The sequence below is a fragment of the Etheostoma spectabile genome, chromosome 15, assembly GCF_008692095.1.
Source record: "Etheostoma spectabile isolate EspeVRDwgs_2016 chromosome 15, UIUC_Espe_1.0, whole genome shotgun sequence".
In the NCBI taxonomy this organism is placed as follows: Eukaryota; Metazoa; Chordata; class Actinopteri; order Perciformes; family Percidae; genus Etheostoma; species Etheostoma spectabile.
The window spans coordinates 25,522,116-25,547,607 of record NC_045747.1 but is presented as its reverse complement, the minus strand read 5'-3'; the positions used below and the strand labels follow the sequence as shown (position 1 = coordinate 25,547,607).

Below are 25,492 nucleotides of genomic sequence, written 5' to 3'. Positions count from 1 at the left end.
AATAACAATAATGATAATAACAACAATAAGAACATTTGTCAAATAAAACAAACAAAAGACCATAAATTATTATTAAAGTGTCAGTGTTGAGTCCAGTATTGAAGTGATAAAGTGACTAGGTGTGCGTGTATGTATGTATGTATGTGTACTGTGTGTATGTATGTATGTATGTTTACTGTGTATGCATGTATGTATATATGTATGTATATATGTATGTATGTGTGTATGTATGTATGTATGTATGTGTGTATGTATGTATGTATGTATTGTCCTCTGCCCTATTTCCTCCTCCCCCCTAGTGAGGAGTTGTAGAGTCTGATGGCATGAGGGACAAAGGAGTCCTTGAGTCTGTTGGTCCGGCACTTGGGAAGGAGCAGCCTTCCACTGAACCGGCTCCTCTGGGTGCTGATGACGGTGTGCAGGGGGTGGCTGGAATTTTCAGTAATAGCCAGCAGTTTGTCCAATGTCCTCCTCTCTGCCACCGTCACCAGTGAGTCCAGCTTCATGCCGACCACAGAGCCGGCCCGCCTGATCAGTTTGTCCAGCCTATTGTAACAGTCTTTTGATTTGCCTTAATAAGAAGGATCTTTGTCGTCTCCAGACTGTCCAAAATTCTGCTGCTAGGCTTTTAACCCACATGAGTAAAAGGGCACATATTACTCCAGTTTTAGCTTCACTTCATTGGTTACCAGTGATATTTAGAATGCACTTCAAAATTTTGGTCCTAACTTTTAGAGCCCTACAAGGACAGGCACCCCCATACATCTCTGACCTGATACAGCTGCGTACATCCTCACGTAGTCTGAGATCAACAGGCCAGAGACTATTAGTTGCCCCCCTTACACATTTTAAAACTAGGGGGGACCGTTCATTTCAGGTTGTGGAACGCTTTGCCTTCTTCCATGCGCTGCTTAGACTGTGTGGAAAACTTTAAAACTCAGTTGAAAACTCTGCTTTTTAAAGAGGCTTTTAACTAGATTGTAGGGTGGTTAGGCTGGTCTTATGTGTACGTGTTATTCTTTTGTTTTTTGTGATGCATTGTATTTATGAGAGTTGTTAATGCTTCCTTTTGTTGTGAAGCACTTTGTGATCTTCATCTGAGAAAAGTGCTATACAAATACATTTTACTTACTTACTTACGTACTTACTTAAGAGGGATGGACGTTTCTTGCCTGATTTGTAATGAACCAATTTGGTACGTTTTTTCTTTTTTTTTAGGTGTGAAACCAAACCAAACCAACCATGGGCAAATTGCTCCAAGTTTACTAACTCACCAACTGATTAAAACCAAAGCAAACAAAATACAAGTGTGAAAACACCTTTATAGTCTTGCATTGCCAGACCAGGTCTGAGTAGTATACATAGCATTATGGGACAAAACGTGTCTTTTATGTCACAGAAAGAGTTTTTGGATCAGAAGTTTTACTATTTTTCAGCTTTACAGATATCACACATAACGTTACACAGCTAATCAACATTTGCAGATACATAACACAATGTGCATCTCACATCACATTTTTACAAAGAGGCAGAGGGACCGCAGGGTTAGGTAACATGAACTGTTCCCAGACAACGGAATTGGTTTTGCCTTTTTGGCTCACCAAACGCTGCTGTGGCTGCCATCTTTACTGAATTTTTTTTTTTTAATCCCAGTGGATGATATGCACACGACTTTCCTTCCTGACTGTATAGGCTGAGAGAGTGTATGGCTTCGGGAGGGGTGGCTGTGCGCATGCTCGTCATTCAGAACACAAGACAATAAGAGTGTTCTTGCAAAACAGAACATGGTAACACAATTGTTTTTTCTCAATTATACTGTTTTGGTGATCGTTGGGAGCCAAAATCAAAATGTAAATCAAAATTAAATTAATTGTACAGCCCTAATGCCAACATAAAGAATCTGGAAGTTGACGGATATTCGGCCGAAATAAGGGACGTCTGGAATTTACGGTGGAACCGGAACAATCCCAGAAGTGGAATGTAAAAATTTGTATTAATGTGCATAAAGAAGATGGAATAAGATGGAAAAATATCCAATAGCCATCAAATGACAGATTAGACATTCGTATTATACAGTATGTCACAAAAAGTTAGATTTTATTTCCATCATTTACACTTTCAAAATAACAGAAAACAAAAAATTGGCGTCTGCAAAAGTTTGGGCACCCTGCAGAGTTAATACCTTGTACTGCCCCCTTTGGCAAGTATCACAGCTTGGAAACGCTTCTTATAGCCAGCCAAGAGTCTTTATTTCTTGTTAAAGGTATCTTCGCCCATTCTTCCTTCCAAAAGTCTTCCAGTTCTTTGAGATTTCTGGGCTGTCTGTCACGCACTGCTCTTTTAAGGTCTATCAATTTTCTATTATGTTGAGGTCAGGAGATTGTGAAGGCCATGGCAAAACCTTCAGTTTACGCCTCTTGATGTAATCCACCATGGATTTTGAGGTGTGTTTAGGATCATTATCCATTTGTAGAAGCCATCCTCTCTTTAACTTCAAGTTGGATGCTAGCATCAAGTTAGCGTCCAAAATTGGCTAAAATTTTATTGAATCCATTTTTCTTTCCACTCATGAAATGTTTCCTGTGCCACTGGGTGCAATACAACCCCAAAGCATGATTGATCCAGCCCCATGCTTAACAGTTGGACAGAGGTTCTTTTCTTTAGAATCTGTGCCCTTTCTTCTCCAAACGTATCTTTGCTCATTGCGGCCAAAAAGTTCTATTTTAACCTCATTGGTCCACAGAACTTGTTCCCACAATGCATCAGGCTTGTCTATATGTTCATTTGCAAACTTCAAACGCAGATTTTTGTGGTGAGGACGTAGAAGAGGTTTTCTTCTGACGACTCTTCCATGAAGACCATATTTGTACAAGTATCTCTTTATAGTGGAATGGTATAGCACAACTCCAGTGTCTGCAGGTCTTTCTGGATGGATCGTGCAGTCAAACATGGGTTTGGACTTGCTTTTTTTCACAATCCTGCGAGCTGTTCTGTCTTCCAGATCTTGCTTTTACTTCCACTGTTCCTGATGACAACCATTTCTTAATTACATTTTGAACAGAGGAAAAATCTGAAAATGCTTTGCTATCTTCTTATAGCCTTCTCCTAATTTGTGAGCGTCAACTATTTTCAGTTTCAGTTTTCTAGACAACTGCTTAGAAGAACCCATGGTGCTGATTGTTGGGACAAGGTCAGATGAGTCTGGTCATTTAAAACCTTAAGATTGACATCACCTGGTCTTTCCAGATGATGATTGAGAACAATCCATGACACTGTCAGGTCTCAGCTTTCCAAAGGGAGCGGTGCATGCTGTAAACTCTACAGGGTGCCCAAACTTTTGCTTTTTTTTTATATATATATACATACATACATACATACATACATACATACATACATACATACATACAGTGGTGTGAAAAAGTGTTTGCCCCCTTCCTCATTTCCTGTTCCTTTGCATGTTTGTCACACTTAAGTGTTTTGGAACATCAAACCAATTTAAACAATAGTCAAGGACAACACAAGTAAACACAAAATGCAATTTGTAAATGAAGGTGGTTATTATTAAAGGTGAAAAAAATCCAAACCATCATGGTCCTGTGTGAAAAAGTGATTGCCCCCTAAACCTAATAACTGGTTGGGCCACCCTTAGCAGCAACAACTGCAACCAAGCGTTTGCGATAATGTGCAATGAGGCTTTTACAGCGTCCTGGAGGAATTTTGGCCCACTCATCTTTGCAGAATTGTCCTAATTCAGTTACATTAGAGGGTTTTCGAGCATGAACGGCCTTTTTAAGGTCATACCACAACATCTCAATAGGATTCAGGTCAGGACTTTGGCTAGGCCACTCCAAAGTCTTCATTTTGTTTTTCTTCAGCCATTCGGTGGTGGACTTGCTGGTGTGTTTAGGATCATTGTCCTGCTGCAGAACCCAAGTTCGTTTCAGCTTGAGTACACGAACAGATGGTCGGACATTCTCCTTCAGGATCTCTTGGTAGACAGCAGAATTCATAGTTCCTTTTATCACGGCAAGTCTTCCAGGTCCTGAAGCAGCAAAACAGCCCCAGACCATCACACTACCACCACCATATTTTACTGTTGGTATAATGTTCTTTTTATGAAATGCAGTGTTCCTTCTACGCCAGATATACTTGGACACACACCTTCCAAAGAGTTCCACTTTTGTCTCATCGGTCCACAGAATGTTGTCCCAAAAGTCTTGGGGATCATCAAGATGTGTTGTGGAGAAATTGAGACGAGCTTTGATGTTCTTTTTGCTCAGCAGTGGTTTTCTCCTTGGAACTCTGCCATGCAGGCCATTTTTGCCCAGTCTTTTCCTGATGGTGGAGGCATGAACGCTGACCTTAACTAAGGCAAGTGAGGCCTGCAGTTCTTTGGACGTTGTTGTGGGGTCTTTTGTGACCTCTTGGATGAGTCGTTGCTGCGCTCTTGGGGTAATTTTGGGCGGCCGGCCACTCCTGGGAAGGTTCACCACTGTTCCATGTCTTTGCCATTTGTGGATAATGGCTCTCACTGTGGTTCGCTGGATTCCCAAAGCTTTGGAAATGGCTTTATAACCCTTTCCAGACTGATAGATCTCAATTACTTTCTTTCTCAATTGTTCCTGAATTACTTTGGGTCTCGGCATGATTTGTAGCTTTTAAGGATCTTCTGGTGGACCTTACTGTGTCAAGCAGCTCCTATTTAAGTGATGCCTTGATTGTGAACAGGTGTGGCAATAATCAGGCCTGGGTGTGGCTAGAGAAATTTAACTCAGGTGTGGACAACCACAGTTCTAGTATGTTTTAACAAGGGGGGCAATCACTTTTTCACACAGGGCCATGATGGTTTGGATTTTTTTTCACCTTCAATAATAACCACCTTCATTTACAAATTGCATTTTGTGTTTACTTGTGTTGTCCTTGACTATTGTTTAAATTGGTTTGATGTTCCGAAACACTTAAGTGTGACAAACATGCAAAGGAACAGGAAATGAGGAAGGGGGAAAACACTTTTTCACACCACTGTATATATATATATATATATATATATATATATATATATATATATATATATAATGCGCTTCTAAAGCAGAGTCAACCCTAATTGATTTGCTTGTTTTGAACCGGGCCAGATTCATAATGTTGCCCTTACAATTGCTGGTTGTTGGTGTGTGTAAAAAAATAACATCTTTACATAAAAGGAATAACAAATAACAAAGGTGTTTCCAACCTGCTCCATTTCCAGTTGCTTTTGCCCTCCAGGTAGGGGTCAGGGTGCCCCATAAAGGCAATGTCATTTGACATAAATTTTTCTCTGGTTTTGTTCATACCCTGAAAAGTCAGGGTTAACCCTAGGGCTGGGTACTGAATCATTTTTAGGCACCGACCGAGTTGCATACTTAGCAAATTTCATCAGTGTCAGAGAGACAATAATCATGCAGCATGCTTCTACCAAGATCTCATAATGTTTGTGATTGACTGTCTAATGTCACACTTTGTAGAGACATGCAGGAAAAACTCTGTTACACAGAGACGGGGCTCACAAATTAGGAGCTGAAGTGAATAGAAAGATTTGTGCAATAATGTAATTTCTTGTTAAAATGGGGGATTGTGGGATTTAGTCTGCCACTGGCAGTGTGAGTGTTAACATAATCAAAATTGTGTGCAACTGGAAGCCCAAACTGTGAGGCGGAGGTGAGAAAGTAAGCTGGGTTTGAACTTCTCTCTCTAGCGCTTGTTTTTCCATTCTTTACATAGATACCATGTACATGGATACATAGTTACATAGATATTATATCTGACACTTTAACTTTCAGTTAAGTTGCTCTTGTTTCTCTTTCAGGACAAATTTCTGCGTTCATAAAAACGAACCCTGTGATACTGTGGGTAAGTACGATTGTCTCGCTCACAGACCCCCACCCCCCCCCCACCCCACCCCCCACCAACCCACATAGTCATACACACACACACACACACACACACATTTACCATACCAGCATATGCATTTAAAACAGCATAATGCTGGCTTGTAAACTGATGCGTGCACCCTTTTGGTGAATTTCCGATCTTGTTAAACCTCTCAAAAATGTGATTCATTGTGTGGACAAGCAGTGATGAAAGGGCTGGTGGATGCAGCAGTGCATTTTACATGATTGTGGGACCGTGTGCGTGTACAGTTTGGACTTACGCTAATTAAATTTGCAACAATAAACAACATTGACTGGCAGTTTAGTTAGCAATAATTAACCTGTGCCTATGTTATCTTCTAACATATATCTACGCTCTCCGTCTCTGCAAGATTAGGAATGATTGAGATTTCTCTTGGGTTTCTTCAGGAAGGTGGCTGGCGTCTTCCTTAGAGATAGGGTGAGAAGCTCAGTAATCCGAGAGTAGCTCGGAGTAGAGCCGTTGATCCTTCGCGTCGAAAGGAGCCAGTTGAGGTGGTTCGGGCATCTGGTAAGGATGCCTCCCGGGCGCCTCCCTAGGGAGGTGTTCCAGGCACGTCCAGCTGGGAGGAGGCCCCGGGGAAGACCCAGGACTAGATGGAGGGATTATATCTCCAACCTGGCCTGGGAACGCCTCGGGATCCCCCAGTCGGAGCTGGTTGATGTGGCTCGGGAAAGAGTAGTTTGGGGTCCCCTGCTGGAGCTGCTGCCCCAGCGACCCGATCCCGGATAAGCGGATGAAGATGGGTGGATGGATGGATGAGATTTCTCTTGGCACAGCTACCAGAAGACTTACAACTTTCAGACAAGTTGCTCACGTCACATCTAAGTTGTCAAGCTCAGTTGGAGGCAGTAACGCTCATCCACCGGAAAAGTGTTTCTAATATCCTTCACTGGTCTCCGGCAAGAGCAGCAGGATCTGTTGGTCCATTTCTTTAACTGTCTAGGTCGTATGCACTCTATGTAAATTTATGCCGCTGCCATTTTGTCCTGTCACCGAAGCCCTGGTGACAGGTCTGTGATCAGCCACCCTCTAGTAAAGCTTTTTGTGAGAGGCATGGAGAGACACAAGCCAGTGCACATTAGCCATTAACCATTAGCCCAGGCCCAGTAGCCCTCCCATATTAAAAAAATAGGTTTATCTCTGTAAGAATCCTCTCCATAATTTTGGCAGACACTTTGAATAACAATCTGAGCCTGTCAGTGGCAAAAACATAACAAAACTGATGCTCATGTGCTTTCAATCCAACTCTGGTGCACTTTGTGGAGAGAATGTATCCAACCTCGAACCGCACCAACTGTATACCCCGCAAGTCTGAGCTAACGTCTCCTGTAGTCGGGTGTGCTTAGCAATCTGTGATGCAGCTAAGCAGCAAACTGTAGCAGCTTGCAGTGTTTCTCTCACAGAAATAGACAGCGATCACGCTCACCGTCCGTCACTTGCGTCTCTGTGGTCAAACCAGCCGCCGCCGTTGAAGACAGATGCTGACACAGCATAGCAAAGTCTCAGTAAGCAGAGCACATGTAGTAATGTCACTTGAGAAACAATGGTTTGACCATGGAGATACAAGAAATATACACTTGTCCACACAATACCTTCTTCTTGTTTTTACTTTCTTGCTCCCGCCCCAGACACATTTGACCAGTGAATGTTCTTGTGTGATTAGTAATTACGCCTTTTGGTACGCTTGTATTTTTTCAGGAGTAAAACAAAACTGAACAAAGGGAAATTGCTCCAACTTCCCAAACCTATCTGATTTGGACCTAAGCGAACAAACTCTAGATGTGTAAACGCCTTTAGACACCAATGAATGGGGAAAAAATGTCCAGGTTCAGAAAAAAACTGGAAGTACCCTTTGAATCCTCAGTTAGTGTCAAACATTACAACACAATTGTAACTGTTTCATTCATTATACTCACTGTCATGTCACTGTGTTCCAGGTATTGCTTATCTGGGGGGTGTCTGCAGTGCCAGAAGGAAGTGTGTGTTAGCAGAGGACAATGGACTCAATCTGGCCTTCACCATTGCTCACGAGCTGGGACACAAGTAGGTTTTACTCTTCTCATCTTCTAAACAGATGCATTTTGACTCAATATCATGGTATTACTGCTACTCTATTCATGTTGCGGTTATAAAAACTCTGTGGAAGTCCAGAGAAGACTGTGTAGCAAGTCTAGGGTACCGAAGTTCAACTTCATCCCAGTATTGATTAGGCCAACATATTATTCTCATAAAACGCTATTTTATGTTAAACATATTTAATTTATTTTCAGATAGAGTTTTCACACCTATATTTCATTTGCTCTGGTCTGAATCAATTCAATTTTTTATTATAGTATCCAATCATAACAGCACAGTCTCCTGTCCACTGAAACAGGAAATAAACATAGGAATGTATGAATTTTTATGCCTTTCTGTCACATCTACTGCAGTCAGATTCACTGTGTTCCCTCGGAAGGAATCACTGCACATGGCTAGGCACTTGTAATGACATTTTGAACATGTTTAGAGGCTGAAAATATGTTTAAAACTTGCCCTGTCTAAGCCTGTTGGGTGCTAACTCTAGCAGGAGTATAACTTAGCGTAGGCAGCCCCTATTGTTTTCTCCTTTAAGGGTCATAGCACCACCTACATTACTGTATTGAATTGTGTAGAATAATCAGTGGCATTAATTAATCTGCACGGAGGAGTAGGGTCTGGTGTGTGTGTGTGTGTGTGTGTGTGTGTGTGTGTGTGTGTGTGTGTGTGTGTGTGTGTGTGTGTGTGTGTGTGTGTGTGTGTGTGTGTGTGTGTGTGTGTGTGTGTGTGTGTGTGTGTGATAAATACGGTATATTAATTAATTAATGAATTAATTAATGTATGGGAAAACTGAGATGAGACCTTGTTCCACCTTCACCACGTCCACAGTTGAGACAAGCCCACCTCACTAAAAACCTATGGCTATGTGAGCAGTGTGGAATGAAGCTTGAACACCTCAGAGTTGCTTTTTGGAGAGTCTCATTAAAGGATAACAAGCTGTATTGGGGTACACTCTGGAGTGCGTGACTGCTGGACAGGTTTTCTGTGTCTTTTGTCCACAAACAGTGAGTGACCAAGTTCACTGTCTGGTGTTTGTTGTGACAACAAGCACTGACGTGACATGTCTTCAGACAGACTGATTTCCAAACTTACCAGAAACTCCAGATTCACTTTTCATCCAGACCCTCTACTTTTTCTCTTTCCTCTCTGCCCATTCATGGAAACATAAAACTGGGAATGATCACTAATGAAATATTTTCCGGTTTTACCTTATGGTGCTCAAGAGTAAATTTGCTTTTACTAATCTTCGTTTACTAGGGCTGTCAATTGATTAAAATAGTTAACTCCTGATTAATTGCGAATTAATCGCACATCTTTTATCTTTTCTGAATTACTTTAAAAGGGATATTTTTTTAAAGTTTTTAATGCTCCAGTTGTAATTAAGACTGGATGTACTCCCCTGGTAACTGGTAACTGTATGAAGCCCGTTGTGCTACATTTACATGTATGAAAAGTGCTATATAAATAAAGTCTGATTGAGCGCAATTAGGTTTTTTGCTTCCAAAAGAATGACTGCTCCAGCTGATATTGTTTTATTTTTGTTTTGTACAAAATCATGACTGTTCTTTAAGGGTTAAAATACTTGCATTTAGGGCATAAAAAGTGACCAGGACTTGCATGTGAGCCAAGCTCAGCCGTTTATTTCTTCCCTCTGTGTGGCAGTATGATGTCTCTTAAAGCTGGAATCATGTAGTCAGCACATAAAACCCTCATTGACAGCCCAGTTACACAGAGCTAGTGCCAAATTTACCTGAAAATCATGCCAAAGTGTGTGAACCTTTTGTAGCTGTTATGTGGCTGTGCCAGCTCCCTCGTGACTTCTCACAGTTTACACCCAGCTGCTCCGGCTTCAGGGGCCAGGGAAGGTAAGGCGTTGGCTGCTGCCCATGCACGTTATGTAAGTAGTGTTACATAAAAGCACATACAGACAGACACACACACACACACACACACACACACACACACTCTCAAGGAATTATTGTCAAGTAGCTATTAAAGCAAGGGGCTTGTATAAACTCTGAGCTCACTGCTATTGAAACCTCAATCCATGATGCAAATCCTATTTTGCCATCAGCAACCAACACACTAACCCAGGTTAAAAGTCTCCTTCCTTCACACTAAACTACGATATTATCACAATACTTACGTCACATTACCATATTATTGCGAATTTCAACAGATTTAAAGATATAAACCAGGGGTCGCAACCTTTTTAATATGAAGTGCCATTTTAAAATGTTCGTGTTTATCAATGTGCCATATCAACACATATCTGTGCCATCTACCGTGTCCGCTGATGCAGTGTTATTTTTTAACTATCTTTTAACAAACCTGTGTGTGTGTGTGTGTGTGTGTGTGTGTGTGTGTGTGTGTGTTTGTCCTTTCAAATATCTGGAGAACCGTTCATCTGATCTACTTTTACTTGGTTTCCTGGGTAACCTATGAACTTGGAATTTGGAGCAGTCTGGACAACATTGGATGTTGATAGACTGTGAATAAAACAAACGGCCGCATGGTTGAGAGAAAACGGTAAAAAACAGAAACCTGTGTTTAGCTGCGGGTGCGGGTCTTTACAGCTCTCACAGTCAAGCATGTCTTGGCACTGGGCTGTTAGTGTGTTAGTGCTAAAAAGTGATCATTCTCCAAAAGCTTGTTATCTACCCTACATGCAAATTACACACACGTTACAGGCTTAGGCCTTGAGGCGCCAAGAACTAAAATTGGGCGCCCACTCTACCAACTGAGCAATCCAGGCGCCCTGGTATTAAAGGGTTGTCTAGCCCGAGTCTGCTGCCAGGAGGTCGATAATTCTCTGTATGTCCGCTCGGGAAATTAAAAGTGTGAGTGTTCAAAATCATCATAGATATCTTAGGGGTTAAATCTGTCTGGAAGAACTTAAAACAGCCGGCCAATCCCCCTCATCCTCCAAGTTATCCCACCTGTCAAAACGATGAAAAACTTTACACCTACTAAGGGCTAGGAGTCAGATTTAAGTTGTAACTTTGTTGTAACATCAGAACTATTTCAGCTGGTGCAACCCTTAAAATGTTAGAAGTGCGTAAACTCCTACCTAAGTTAGAACTTATGTTAAAACTAGGCTACATTTAAACTCACACACAACTGGTACAACCCAGTGCAGATACCAACAGGCCAGAAATGCTTGATCAGATCAATGAAGCATGGTGTACGACAGAAGAGTTGTGCAACATACTTTTGCGTACTTTTTCAATATTCAATGACAATCAATATTATGTTATAAGGAAAGAGTTAAATAACCAGTCTCAATTATAGTGATTATCCTTATATATAGAACTCGCACATGAGAATGGAGTAAGACTGCTTGTCGTTTATATCATAGTACTGATCCAAAACGCCTTCTTTTGCAATTGTATTTTAATGTCTTTTTCCAAATGTTCCTACACATTTAATAAAAGACAGGAATATAACGGTGTGCTGCATGGATACGAAAATCTGTATGCATAAAGAAAGGCGATACATGATGAAAATAGTTGATGCTGATAGAGCAGAGAAACTGTGCAGGAGAAAGTGATGCATAAAACAAAGCTGGACAGGAAAACAATTGAATAAATCATATACCTCAGTCACAACTTGCACATACTGATTAGCCATATGTCTACACAAAGGAATACTTCAGTTTCCAAGGTAATCCTTACACTGTGTCTAATTAACATGCACATAAGTTTTGCTTATTGAAATGCTTCAAAATATATCTACAAGGACGGATTGAAAAGATGGCTGGTTGACTCTAGGGTTGCATTATCATCAATGATTAATCTGACAATTATTTTTCTTGATTAATCGATTCATCGTTTTGTCTATAAAATGTGAAAATTGTGAATAACATCCAGCTCAGTTTCTCAAAGTCCAAGGTGATGTCTTTAAATGTCATGTTTTGTCAGTCCAAAACCCCAAAGCTATTCAGATCAATATGACATAAAATGGAAAAAAAATCAGGAAATGTTAATATTTGAGTGGTTGAAAACCATTTTTGCATGAAGAATTACCTTAATGATAAATTCATTATCGAAAGTTGACGTTTATTTTTCTACTGACTAATCTTTTAGTTAGTTGACTAATTGCCACCCTTGTTCGAGAACCAGCTTTATTCTTAGAGTCTATGTCTCCATGTCTTGTCCTCAGCATGGGCATGAGCCATGATGACGACCATGCCACCTGCACTGGTCACTCGGACATCATGTCCGGGGAATGGGTGAAAGGAAGAAACCCCAGCGACCTGTCCTGGTCCTCCTGCAGCCGCGACGACCTGGAGAACTTCCTCAGGTGAGGCTGATCTTGAAGACACTTTTTACTCGCATGCTGTAAGATAGTGTTTTTTCTTTTTTTAATTTATTTTAATTTTATTTATAGTGTCATATTATACAGATGGTATGTCAGGAAACCTACAGATAGAGTAGGTCTAGGTCAGGCTACTTTATTGTACCCGTAGTTGTTGTAGAGTTAAAAGGTGCAGGGCATTCAGAACACAGTTCAGAAAACACAGACAACACACAATGGGACAATTAATAACAATGCAAATATTTAAAGTGCCCCAGTGCTAATCAAGATACTACAATATTTAAAAATACTGATTAAAAACTCTTAAAACCGACCCTTATAAAATGTAAAAACCAACGTCACATACTGACAAAAGGCACCCTTTATTATAATAATAATAATAATAATAATAATAATTAATAAAAATAATTATTTTTATTAAAGCTAAAGCTTAGAGCCGTTGGACAGGCCCTCACTCCTCTGAGTGCTTCAGGGTTACTGGCGGATGCTCCTTGTAACCTTGCATTTGCGCGGCACTCAGACACAGCAAATCATCACCAATGAAAATGGTACTCTCTGCCGAGTTTAATGGTACCTCATACAAGTTATTCATAGAGTTTTGCTTCGTTAAAATATGCGCATTTGACAACCAAACAAATTTTCCTAGCTGGCTAAGAAGCGCATATCTCGGCTAAATTCAATGTTATCAGCAAAAGACTTGAGATTATTGTTCATGGTCCCGCGCCGATGCTCTGACCCAGATTTGGCCAAGATCAGCCGTTAGGGGGCGCTATAATCAACGTTCATTTGTTTTGGCCAAAAACTCAATTTGTTTAAATGTGGAATTTGCGATTGCAATATCTCTGTCACAGTAAATGCTATCGACACAAAACTTGTGATGCTTGTTTGGCATGCCGCTCTGAGGCTCTTGCAGTTCTAGTTTTTTTTTTTTTGTGATCAAATTTTCTTTTTTGTATTCAGAAATTATCAACAGATTCAAACAATACACTGAGACATTGGAACGCGACCCAGAGCCAAAAAACAGAGAGGAAAGCTGGGAGGGAGGGAGACAAAACAACACATGCAGAAACAGACACACACAAAGACAGACCCAAGACAAGGGACCGAACACATGCGCACGTCCTCAAGAAATCAGCAATGTTGCGCACAGTGACCAGGGTCTTTCTTGGCGCTCCATAGATGCACGCTGTTGACATTTCCATGTACACGACATCCAAAAATGAGAGGGTCCATGTACGGATAGACGGGTCATGAGATGTTTTTTATCGCGCTGAAATCATTTTCTTCGCAGCTGTAAGTCCAGTAAATTCAGCACGTTTTTGGGTTCTAGAGAGCTGAAAGGCTGACGAAGCATTTAGAATCAAGACATTGACAGTAACAAAGTGACATTAATCAAGGTGGAAATATTGCATGCAATATTTTTCTAGATCTGACCAATGGGAGAGCACTCCCAGAACATGTGAATATATGTACCTTGTGCTTTTTATTGGGCAGAAAGTGCATAAAGGGCTGTTAATTACTTTCATGTGGTGCATTTTCACGGGGGTGAGATAAGTCCTATGAATGAAATTGTAGCGAATCTGCTGATGGTCTGGATCGCGTGATACTTCTGGAATGTTAGACCATAGGATTCAGATTTGATAATGAAAAGAAAACTCTTGGAAATCCAACAGTTCACTGGTAAGCACGTTATGATTTGTTCTCTTATGTATCTTTCAAACAGGTCCAAAGCAAGTGGTTGCCTTCTGCACACCGACCCCAGAAGACGTTACCAGGTCCGGCTTCCTCCCAAGCTGCCAGGCATGCACTACAGCGTGGATGAACAGTGCCAGATCCTGTTTGGATCCAATGCCACTTTCTGCAATGACATGGAGGTACAACACACTCACACACACATTTGTCTTAGTATTTTAAATCTTAAATGTTATGAGAATTTTCTTCGCTGAAAAATGCTCCCGTACGTTATTTGTTCAAGCAGCAAATACAACTCATCTTTACTTTTCTTGTGGCGGTGCCCTGTACTGGCCGTAGTAATTACGACGGAAGCAAAGCAAAATGTATAAAAGAAATAAAATGTATAAAAGCACTAAGTTTGTCATAAGGAAGCAGTTTGGGGTGGTGGATGTGGATCTTAAGACAATCCTCTCACATCTAACGTTAAAGACTGTAAATACTGAGGATCTTGCAGGGTCCAAAATTACAACTAGGTTCGTTATGAAAAAATGAAACCAAGCTAGCTAGCTAACGCTAGCTGATAACTTAAGCTTGCTGATTTTCGGTTCTGCCGTACATGCAGATGAATGTCTCCAGTACCCGGAGGTCTGCGTTTGTCCGCCGATAAAACGCCCTCCCAAGACTGGAAAAAGGCTGACTCAGACTGGGTTTTATGACGGGAGCTCCACGACTGTAGCAAGACTCGTAGGATTTCATTTTGATATTGGAAAATAGTCCGCAACTCTGTAATTGTTCGAAAAGTCGATTGGTGTAAGGACGGCATTAGCTTGTTTTGTTTTTTTGTGTCTCAACATAACCAAGCTGAATCCGTTTGACATTAACGACATTTTTAAAACCGCAACCTTCAATTTTAAAATTGGTCCAACGTTCTCTGGTTTAGATATGAGGATTAAAATTGCCCTGCAGCCCATATCATTGTATGGTTTGGAGAACTTATTGTATATCTAACCCACAGTTAAGACATGATATGCATTGGTATTTAAAATGGAGGTAGAGTTGCTCCAAAATGGGACAGGGGCTAAAAAACTTTTAATAAATAAACACAAAAAAACAAAGCATTCTTTAATATGTATCTATTTAAATTCATTGGAAAAACTAAAAATGAATCCTAAAAAGATCTTTAAGGACATTTAGAAGATTAAAATAAGAATCTAATCCTCTATTTCAGTGTTTCTTAAACTTTTTACGCCACGGAACACTTCAGAAAACATAAGGCTCTCTAAGTATCATTATTATGGCCCATGTAAAAAAAGAGTTTCACAGGCGTAAATGTAAATGTGCTGTATTTATATAGCACTTTTCCAGTCTTAACAACTGCTCAAAGCGCTTTTACATCTACAGGAACATTCACCATTCACACACATTCATACACTGTGGCCGGGGCTTCTGTACAAGGTGCCACCTGCTCATCAGATAAACATTCACACACATTCAAACTCCGATGCACAGCACCGGGGGAAACTCAGGGTTCAGTGTCTTGCCCAAGGACACTTCGACAATGACTGCAGGGGCGGGGATCGAACCACCAACCTTCCGATTGGCAGGCAACCACTACCACTGAGCCACAGCCGCCCCTACCCTTACCTACGCTTACCCTGTTCAACTACAGAAAGTTCTCGCAGGAGGCAGGTTTATTACAACAGCCACACTGTAACTTTACTTCCTCCGTCCCTCTCCAACTAAAGCCAAATTTGAGGTGACATGGGTCATATCTCCTTACTGTTGCTATCGTTTGCTGCTAGCAGATGCTGTGGAGACTTTACTGCTGCTGCTTAAGTAGCAACTAGCATTCACTTTCATCCAGTATAGTTTCAACAGGACTGCTCGAAATTTTCTCCACCTCATCCACACTTCTATTCCTAATAGCTCTTGTTTGGAGCCACAATTGCAGTGTTTTTGAACCTTTCATTTTGCTTCTGATTACTATTTTACCATCACAGCTCATAAGTAATTACAGATGTATGCGCACTCCGTCCATGAATGTAAGTACTGTATGTAGCTGATATTTAAAAAAAATAAACATAAGTTCAAATGTTTTCTGATCATAGTGTAAGGATTATAATTGGGAATCTTCTAGTATTTCTATAGTATTATGTTTTTAAATTAATTTATTCCTTTTTTATATTCGAGATTCTATTTGTGTACCACTAGAGAGAGCTCTCGTACCAGCGGTAGTACTAGTGCCACAGTTTGAGAAACAGTGATCTATTTCCATTATCCAATAATCAGTTTAAGTCCTGTTTTGTGTCAAATAGTAAAACTTCTGATGATCAACATTGAAATAATAATTATTTGCAACAATTATTTTTTTTGGCGCTTTGAGCACCCTAAAGTGAGTGCCTTCCAGTTCTGTTTTATTATAGAGAGGCCGGACATCTCTACGGCCAATACAGCGAAGTGAACAAGAGTTGATCACTGAATCCTTTTTTAGTTTTTTAAATGCTTGAGATTCCAGCGGTAGCTGCAGACCTTTTTGACTGAAGCCCGAGACTAAGTGGTTGCTGCAGTGTGAAACCACCCTAAGGATCAACAAGCATTCACAGCTTCAAGCCTGTCATTTGATTGGGAAACTTAGAAGTAATATTCAGACTTAAAATAACTGTCCTGTCATTGTGTTACTCCTGCAGACATGTAAGCATAGTCTGGGGCATTAGGGTTTAAAGGGCAACTTAGGTTTTTGTCAACTTGGACCCTATTGTCCTATATTTTTTTGTCTAAGTGACTGAAGGGAACAACATTTTTGGTCCAGTATCAAGCAACACAGCTGTAGCCAGCAATAAATAAGTTATTGGGTAATTGTGCACCTTCAAGTGTTTGACAGCTTATAATAATAATCTGAGCCTGTCAGTGGTAAATACAGAATTTATAGTGGGCGAAATTGGCAATGCACATTTACCCTATAGAACTACATTTATGGTAGTCTATATTGACATCAATTCATTTACGGTGCTGCTTTTATTGTGTTGGCATTCTAAACTTCGGTCAATTCGAGAAAACATCCTTTAAGCTAAAACCAACAATTCAATTATGTTTTGTTTATTTTTTTTTAGTAAAATTCTCATCACACACTCGACCACCATTTTACTGCTGTGTGGACTAGCCAGACCTTCACTGTGGAGGAAGGTCTGGTAATGAGAGACTAATATTTATGGTTACAGCATTCTCCCTCAATACTGGACCAACGTCAAAATCTCTTGATCACATTAGTCACTTAGACACCAATGCTTTGAAAAATAGATCCAGGTTTAAAAAAAACTAAATTACCTTTTAACCCATTGAAAACAATAAACACATAGTGAATTTGTACATGAGCAAAACTGAGAGCAGCACAGTGCTGTACTGTGCTGTACAATACATTGTCAAATACAGCTGAATTGAATCATGTTATTACTGGTGCTTATGTGAGAATTTTGTGTGTGTGCGTGTGCGCGTGTGATTGTCAGCACTTGATGTGCGCTGGCCTGTGGTGTTTAGTAGAGGGAGATGCTTCCTGCAAGACCAAACTGGATTCTCCTCTGGATGGAACGGAGTGTGGCACAGACAAGGTAGCACTGTCTCCCTCACACACTGCTTCCATGCACACAACACTCACATCTTCATGTCTCTCATGCAACCGCCTGAGAGACTCGTAGAAGCTGATGCGTATATAGCAAGTGAACTAACAAAAACAATACACACAACTCATGTTTTGGTTTTAAGTCCATGAAACGATTTTCAGGATTTATTTAACATAATGACTGTGTGTGTGTGTGTGTGTGTGTGTGTGTGTGTGTGTGTGTGTGTGTGTGTGTGTGTGTGTGTGTGTGTGTGCGTGCCTGCGTGCCTGCGTGTTCACGCACCAGTGGTGCAGGGCAGGCGAGTGTGTCAGTAAGACTCCCATCCCTCAGCATGTGGACGGAGACTGGAGTCCATGGAGCCAGTGGAGCATGTGCAGCAGGACCTGTGGTACTGGAGTCCAGTTCAGACAAAGGAAATGTGACAACCCTCCGTATGTCACCCTTCTGACTGTGTTTGTTGGTTTCACTTTTCCCACATTGCAATAAAAATGCTACATTTCCCTTTTAAATGCATACATTACAAGAATACTTTAAGGCTAAAAAAGGCATTGATATGTCAACACAGGACAACATGTATGATAGCACACATACAATAAATAAAAATGGTAGCTTCTCTACTTAACCCACCGCAGAATCATTACACACATGCAACCTTAACGTCTGTACAGTAGCCTACTTTACACCCCCCAAAAATACAGCATCTGGATGCAGATCTTGACGGAGTAGAGTGTTTAAAAATCACCTCCTGTTTGATGCATACATGGAGCCTAAGATATCTTTTGCTTTTTGTAGTATGATGTACAGATTGTACACGAGTATTTTACTATGAGTAAACCCATGTGTGTGCGTGCAGGCCTGGACCTGGTGGACGACACTGTCAGAAGTCCAGTGTGGAGCACAAGGCCTGTGAACGTCCTCCCTGTCCCAAGGGAGCGCCCAGCTTCAGAGACCTGCAGTGTCTGTCTTACAATCAAAATGAAAGCAGCAAGAAGACGGGCAGCATGCTTACTGCTATTATTAATGATGGTGAGACACACACACACACACACACACACACACACACACACATACTAGGGATAGAGTGACCTTTTTTCTTTTTTTTTGAAGATTATCAGCGGTTTATTTGCCTGATAGAACCAATAAAGTTAAATATTAAAAAGTGCGCTACTTTGGCCTGGCTGCAGCTCTGTGTCTGTGTCCCTCTGCTTCGGTTTCACTCACCGCTGAGTCTGACTAAATGTGTCCCACACCCCTATCTGACTCTCTTCTACTGGGTGTTATGTTGAAAGTTTCTAATTTATTAAATAATTGCTTAAAGCATTTAAACAAAGTTTAGTGTTGGAAAACACACACAAACACTTGCTTAGTCATACTTTGTGGACATATTTAAAGTGCTCATATTCTGCTCATTTTCAGTTTGTACCAGAATAGGTTTATGTGTTATGTGTTTATGTGTTAATTTCCAGAAAACATCACATATTTGTTGTACTGCACATTGCTGCAGCTCCTCTTTTCACCCTGTGTGTTGAGCTCTCTGTTTTAGCTACAGAGCGAGACATCTCACTTCTGTTCCATATTTATTGGGATTTGCACATGCGCAGTAAGTACTGCCAGCTTGTCAGTTGCAGAACATGAGGGAGAGCCATGCTAGCAGCTAGGTGAGCACTGTAACATGTTACAAAGTGATGCACGTTTGTCACGGAAGTAAAGGCTGGACTACAATTGAGCTTTTTGTGAACAGCGTTTTCTCTGGAAGATGGTAAGTCCCTTTGTAAACCTATAAAATGCACAAAAAAAGATGTATAACACCATACAGGAAAGGGAAAAGCCAAAAATGCGTAATACGAGCACTTAAAAAACTACCCCCCTTTTGGGTCACCACATTGTAAGTGCTTTAGGAGCAAGACATCATCAACACATTCCTGACATCCACATCATGACAATAACTTGATATTTCAGATGAAATCATCTTTTATGTACATGAGTCCGGTCTCATCTCGGACTCGTTGGTATTTGCACTCGGATTGCCTCAGACTTGGCCTTTGGTCTTGCCATTTTTTCTAAAACCTAATAACCATATATGAAGCGCTTGTTTGATTTTATTTTAAATCCATCTAGAACAGGCATTTCTCACCTGGTATATGCCTGGCAGTTTTATATGCCTCAGCACAGCTCGTACACGCGAAGACATCAATCTGGTTGGCGAGCACTTTGCGAGCTAAAGAGTAGATGTCGAGAGGGAGCTCCAAACAAAACAGTGAATCAGAGGAATACATTTTTATTGTTGTCTCGCAGCGGTTATGTTCTAAAGCACAAACACACACACACACACACACACACACACACACACCTCCCCAGGAAGGTGCAGCATTGTCGGCTTATGAGTGAATGCAGAGCTTCATCCTGTCTGTTTCTGTGCGTCTGTGTCAGTTAAACTTGTTAATTAATGAGACGGTAGGGCAAAGCAGCATTTGGGAATGAGAAGGGACTACACCACCTGTGCGCTGGTATTGGCTGGGGGTCCAACGTACGTGGGGGTCCAAAGGCTCTTCTCTGACACCTAGAAGCGTCCCACACACAAGAAAAGAGAAAATCCAGGCAGATTTTTTTTTTAATTTGTTTAAAATTCAGCGATTTATTCAGATGTTCTGCACCCTCAGATTCTGCGTGCCCCTGTTCATTAATGTAAATTTGATGTTGACTTTGATGATTTAATTTCGTTTCATTTTAAGGTATTTCTGAATGGAAACAGATGTTTTGTGCTAATACTACAGTTGGTGCTGCACAATATATTGTTTTTTTTTCATCATTGCATTATCAACCGTCACAATATACACATCGTGAAGGCTGCAACATATTGTGATATTTTTTTGTTTTAGTTGAAAGAAAATATCAGGAGAAAACTGCACATTAAAATGTAATGCCATTATTTTTTAGTGGCTCCTTTTATATCCAATGTTATGTTCAATTTGTTCAGTAAAAGAATGTTAGAAATGATTTTGTTTTAAATGATATTTGTTTTAAATTCAAAAAGCCCTATGTTGGATTTTTAGCAGAATACTGAAAGCAGCAGAACTGAGTACACTTTAATATCTGTTTATTTATCACAATTAATATCGTTATAGCAATGTTCTACAACAATTTCTCATATTTCCCTCATATTGTGCAGCCGTACTAGAAGTTGCACTAACAACCAGAGTGTGTGTGTGTGTGTGTGTGTGTGTGTGTGTGTGTGTGTGTGTGTGTGTGTGTGTGTGTGTGTGTGTGTGTGCGCAGATAAGCCGTGCATGTTGTTCTGCAGCCCAGTGGGTCGAGATGTTCCAGTCCTGATGGCTGACAGAGTGATGGACGGGACGCCCTGCGGACCATACGAGGCTGACCTGTGTGTGAATGGAAGATGTCAGGTACACACATACTTTTTCCAAATCAAGTCATTGAATGGTACACATCTACTACCATTACACTTTCTATGGCCTCGTGCAGCGGTGGGAGAATGAAACGGCCCATTTGTGTGACGTCATGTTATGTTCTCAAACCCCCCTCCAATGTAGTAGAAGTAGACTTTATATATTCAATCCAATTTTATTATATAACGCCAAATCCCAACAAGAGTTATCTCACAGCGCTTTTCATAAAAGAGCAGGTCTAGACCGTACTCTGTAATGTAATTTACAGGAACCCAACAATTCCTACCAAGAGCAAGCACTAGGCAAAAGAGGCAAGGAAAAACTTCCTTTAAGAGGCAGAAACCTCGAGCAGAACCATGGCTCAGGGTGGGGGGGCATCTGCCTTGACCGGTTGGGGGTGAGAGAAAGAGACAGAGAGAGAAAGAGAGACACAGAGAGAAAGAGAGAGAGAGAAAGACATGGAGAATTGCAGCAGAGGGTGTCGAGCAGGAACATGGAGGCAGCAGGTGACTCCAACCACAGATCCAGAAACCCAAGCAGGAAGCGATAGGAGGAGAGAGTAGAGGGGCGACAGAGCACAAGACCACAGGAAAGGGAAGAAGTTGAGTTAGTAACATGCATTAATGGGATGAGGTTACATGCAGATGGATACATCCCTGTTAGAGCTATTGGCTACTTTAGCAATGTTTAAAGTTGGCTACATAACGTTAGCAATATATATTGTGTAGAATCCAAGACTGGCAAAGCAGAGGGAAGTATTTAAATAAAATGAGCTGGTTTGGCCATGGAGATTGGAGATATTTTTAACTTGACCGCAGTTGTTGGTTCCATTGGTGGTCAGTTCAGTGTCGGCGGTCAGCATAACGTTAACACACACACATTGTATTGCACAAATCCACAAAATCCTCCTCTGGGCTTTTGTTCTGAGATGTGATTTTGTAGAAAAACAGCCCAGCTTCTCTCTTAGCAGCGGGGCATAGATCTCTCTGTCATGTCCCTTACCTTCTACACTGATCCAAAAACACTTTGCTACACGTGTTTCTGTTTAATTGACTCTGTTTAACTCTAGCGACCACGTGAATTATGACTCTATTTTGAACCCTAACCAACCCAAATCAAATCTTGAAAAATAACCTAATATACCCTTTTAATGTACGTTTGCATGAGATAAAAAAAAATGTGATTATTTTTGTGATTAAATATATTTTTATCTATTGACAGCTCCAATATTTGTCATTAAGTTCGGAGAACTTTTGACCGTGATAATTCTCCCACTCTTGGATCATTACCGTGTGTTGATGTTTCTTACATTTTTGTCCCTTTTTCAACACTTTTGATGCTTTTTTTCAATGCTTGTCCCTTTTTTTACATTTTCAACACTATGTAACACTAATTTATTAACTTTAGTTTTACAGTTATTTTGGGAATTTATGGTCAATAAAACTCATTTATAGGAAATGATCCCTAATCTTTGAGTTAGAAAAGCTGAAAGTAGGTATTATTTAGACTAAAATTAATGTATGTTGATGGATACTCACAGACAACTTTTACTCAATACTATTTCAAAACCACTTAAAACACTGGCTCAGTTGAGGAGTTGGAGAAGGGATGCTGTGAGCTGCAGACCAAGAGAAGTTGGCACATACTGAGGCTAAAGAGGGAGGAGGAGGAGGCACGGCTGATTTTCTAAATCTGGCATGTGAGACTCAAACATGCTATGAAAACACTGGCAAGGAGAGAGAGAGAGAGAGAGAGAGAGAGAAAGAGAGGAAGCAGACAGGAAAAGGGAAGAGTAATTAGATTAGATTAGATTAGATTCAACTTTATTGTCATTACACGTGTACAGGTACAAGGCAACGAAATGCAGTTTCGGTCTAACCAGAAGTGCAATAGCAGTAAGTGCAGGATATATACAATGGTCCTATAAGTGCAAGACATGGATATGTAGTGAATAAATATAGAAAAGAATACTATTATAAACAGAGTTTTACAGATGGGTTTGTCCTATGAATACAAAATATAGATAACAAGTATTGTGAGCAAGATTTGCAGCTAGGAATTTGGTGGATATTACTATAATTGCAAATTTTTACAGATATGTGCAAATAGCATAATATACTAATGGTTTACAGATTTTACAGGTGAGTATGTACTATGAATATATATATACAGGCGGCTATTATTATTATTGACAGAATTTTTACAGATAGCTATAATAAGTTAGGCTAAAATGAGCAGTATAACAATGATTTAAAGGTGGTACAAATAAAGTAAAGTTTGGGCAGAAACTAACCGAATTAAAGTGCAGTGGAAAGTAATTGCATATTACAGTTAAAGTACGGTAGTGCAGATGTAAATGTAAACAATTGGTACTGTAAATAAACAGTCAGCAGTGCAAATTGAAATGTAAGTAGTGCAAAAAGATGCCGATGTAAACAGCCGTTACTATAGTAACAGTCAGCAGTGCAGGTGAACATTATAATATTGCAGATAACAAAATGGAGGCAGGTGTGAGGAGGGAGAGGAGAGTCTATCAGTATATGAGGGGAGTGGGATCAATGAGGAACGGAGTTCAATAAAGAGACAGCTCTGGGGAAAAAACTGTTCTTTAGTCTGCTGGTCCTGGTCCGGAGGACCCTGAAACGCCTGCCGGAGGGCAGGAGAGAGAACAGTCTGTGGGCTGGGTGAGAGGAGTCCTTCAGGATGCTGCGAGCTCGATGCAGACAGCGTTTCTTCTGGATGTGCTCGATAGCGGGTAGTGGAGTCCCGGTAATGCGCTGGGCGGTTTTCACCACCCGCTGCAGTGCCTTGTGCTCTGCCACAGAACAGCTCCCATACCACACTGTTGCACAGTTGGTCAGGATGCTTTCTATTGCACAGCGATAGAAGTTCACCAGGATAGTCGAGTCGATATTCACTGAATATATTCAGTAGCTATGAAAATAGATTGTCTGGAGGGAGAACGACCCTTGAAGTCTGACTAGGCTGGAGGATTCATCAAACTGTGCACAATGCAAGCTCCTGTCAGCAGTTGCTACCCCCTACCTGTATATACTGTGCCTGCTCATCTTCAATCCTGGTGTGTGGTGTCCCACAAAAGTACCCCTTTAGGAATTGTTTATAGCTGGGAAGACATGCTTGAGAGAGTGTTCTGTCAGTTGTGATGACTAAATATGACGTCAGTTCATCTCAGAGATGCCCAAATCAGCAGACTTTATCTGCAGTTTTATCGTAACAGGATGGGACAAACTGACACAATGTTTTTCACACAAGGAAAGAAATAACTTAATGTATTACGTTTGCCAAATTTTAAACAAAGCGTGATAATTTCAAATTAAGCATAGACAATTCTATACAGTAGGACATAAATGCACTTGCTATGCAAAAACCAATCTATGCGATGATGAAGTGACCGCAGTAGCGGTGGGCACTCAAAGTCCGGCACCCAGGGACCAACTCCAGCTGGGGAGGAGCACCAAGATGAAACCCACGCAAACACAGCGAGAACATGCAAACTCCACAGAGATGGGCCCTAAACCAGTGCTCAGCAGTTGCCTACTCGCTGTGAGGCAGCAGTGCAAACCACTGAGCCACCTTGCCGCCAATCATAATTAATGAAACATGATTTGAAAGTTTTCTCTCTTTTGCTGCACAGATTATAATTTACAAGGCAAAAGTTGCCAGATTAATTGAGTGTCCAGATGAAGGATATGTGTAAATAATAAAATAACTATTTGACTATAGCAAGTTACGTTTTTTGGACATTACCTGTAGTGATAATAATGCTTCAATATTATGTAAAATTGTATAGTTTTAAGTAAAACACCTTAAAAAGTGCTTTGGGGAAGATCCCAAAGTAACCCTCCACACACATAACACAGTTTAATATCGAGGCCTATGTGTGATGCTTGAGAAGTACAATGACTGCTTTTTGCAAGTTCCACTAGTTAAACACACAAAAGCAGTATTATATATGATGGTGGTATATGATCAGGGCGTGGTGGTATTTTGTGCGTGGCATGGGTGGATATGAACGCTTTGTATATTTTTCTGTTTTTTGGACCTTTGGCAATCACATGCACAAGCAAAGATTTAACCCTGCATACAGTGTAAATATATATTTTTCTTTTCTAAAGAAATAATATACAGAAAAAACATGCACACAAGTCAGTGTGCACTACGAAGGCAACTCATGAGGGTTTGGTTTCACTGTTCTTCACGGTTTTGTTTTGGTCAGAAAATTGGCTGTGACGGCATCATCGGCTCTTCAGCCAAAGAGGACCGCTGTGGTACTTGTAATGGAGATGGGCACTCCTGTAAGATAGTGAGAGGAGACTTCAACCACACCAAAGGAATGGGTGAGTGTGTGTTTTACAGTAGTATCCAACTTGTATGCTCTGTGTCTGTGCTGAGTATGCAGCTTATATTGACTTTCCATCAAATGTCTTTGCC

At 40.7% G+C, this 25,492-nt stretch overlaps 1 protein-coding gene and 2 long non-coding RNA genes across 3 annotated transcripts in view; 2 read left to right on the top strand and 1 right to left on the bottom strand.

Annotated features, from left to right (window-relative positions):
* The window catches only part of LOC116702410 (uncharacterized), a 295,446-nt gene that overhangs the window by 117,501 nt on the left and 152,453 nt on the right, over positions 1-25,492 (top strand). The window lies entirely within an intron of this gene.
* The window catches only part of adamts17 (ADAM metallopeptidase with thrombospondin type 1 motif, 17), a 116,652-nt gene that overhangs the window by 59,252 nt on the left and 31,908 nt on the right, over positions 1-25,492 (top strand). The window contains 9 exon segments of the mRNA XM_032536540.1: positions 5,843-5,886; positions 7,887-7,992; positions 12,187-12,327; positions 14,066-14,216; positions 17,520-17,621; positions 17,919-18,064; positions 18,487-18,659; positions 20,910-21,037; positions 25,278-25,398. Coding sequence (XP_032392431.1) covers positions 5,843-5,886; positions 7,887-7,992; positions 12,187-12,327; positions 14,066-14,216; positions 17,520-17,621; positions 17,919-18,064; positions 18,487-18,659; positions 20,910-21,037; positions 25,278-25,398 — 1,112 coding nt within the window.
* LOC116702411 (uncharacterized) lies at positions 1,225-25,397 on the bottom strand. Its single transcript, XR_004335154.1, has 5 exons — positions 25,383-25,397; positions 21,693-21,696; positions 9,858-9,863; positions 9,149-9,154; positions 1,225-1,319 (listed from the first exon to the last, which is right to left on the bottom strand). It is a non-coding gene; the product is annotated as an uncharacterized LOC116702411 (long non-coding RNA).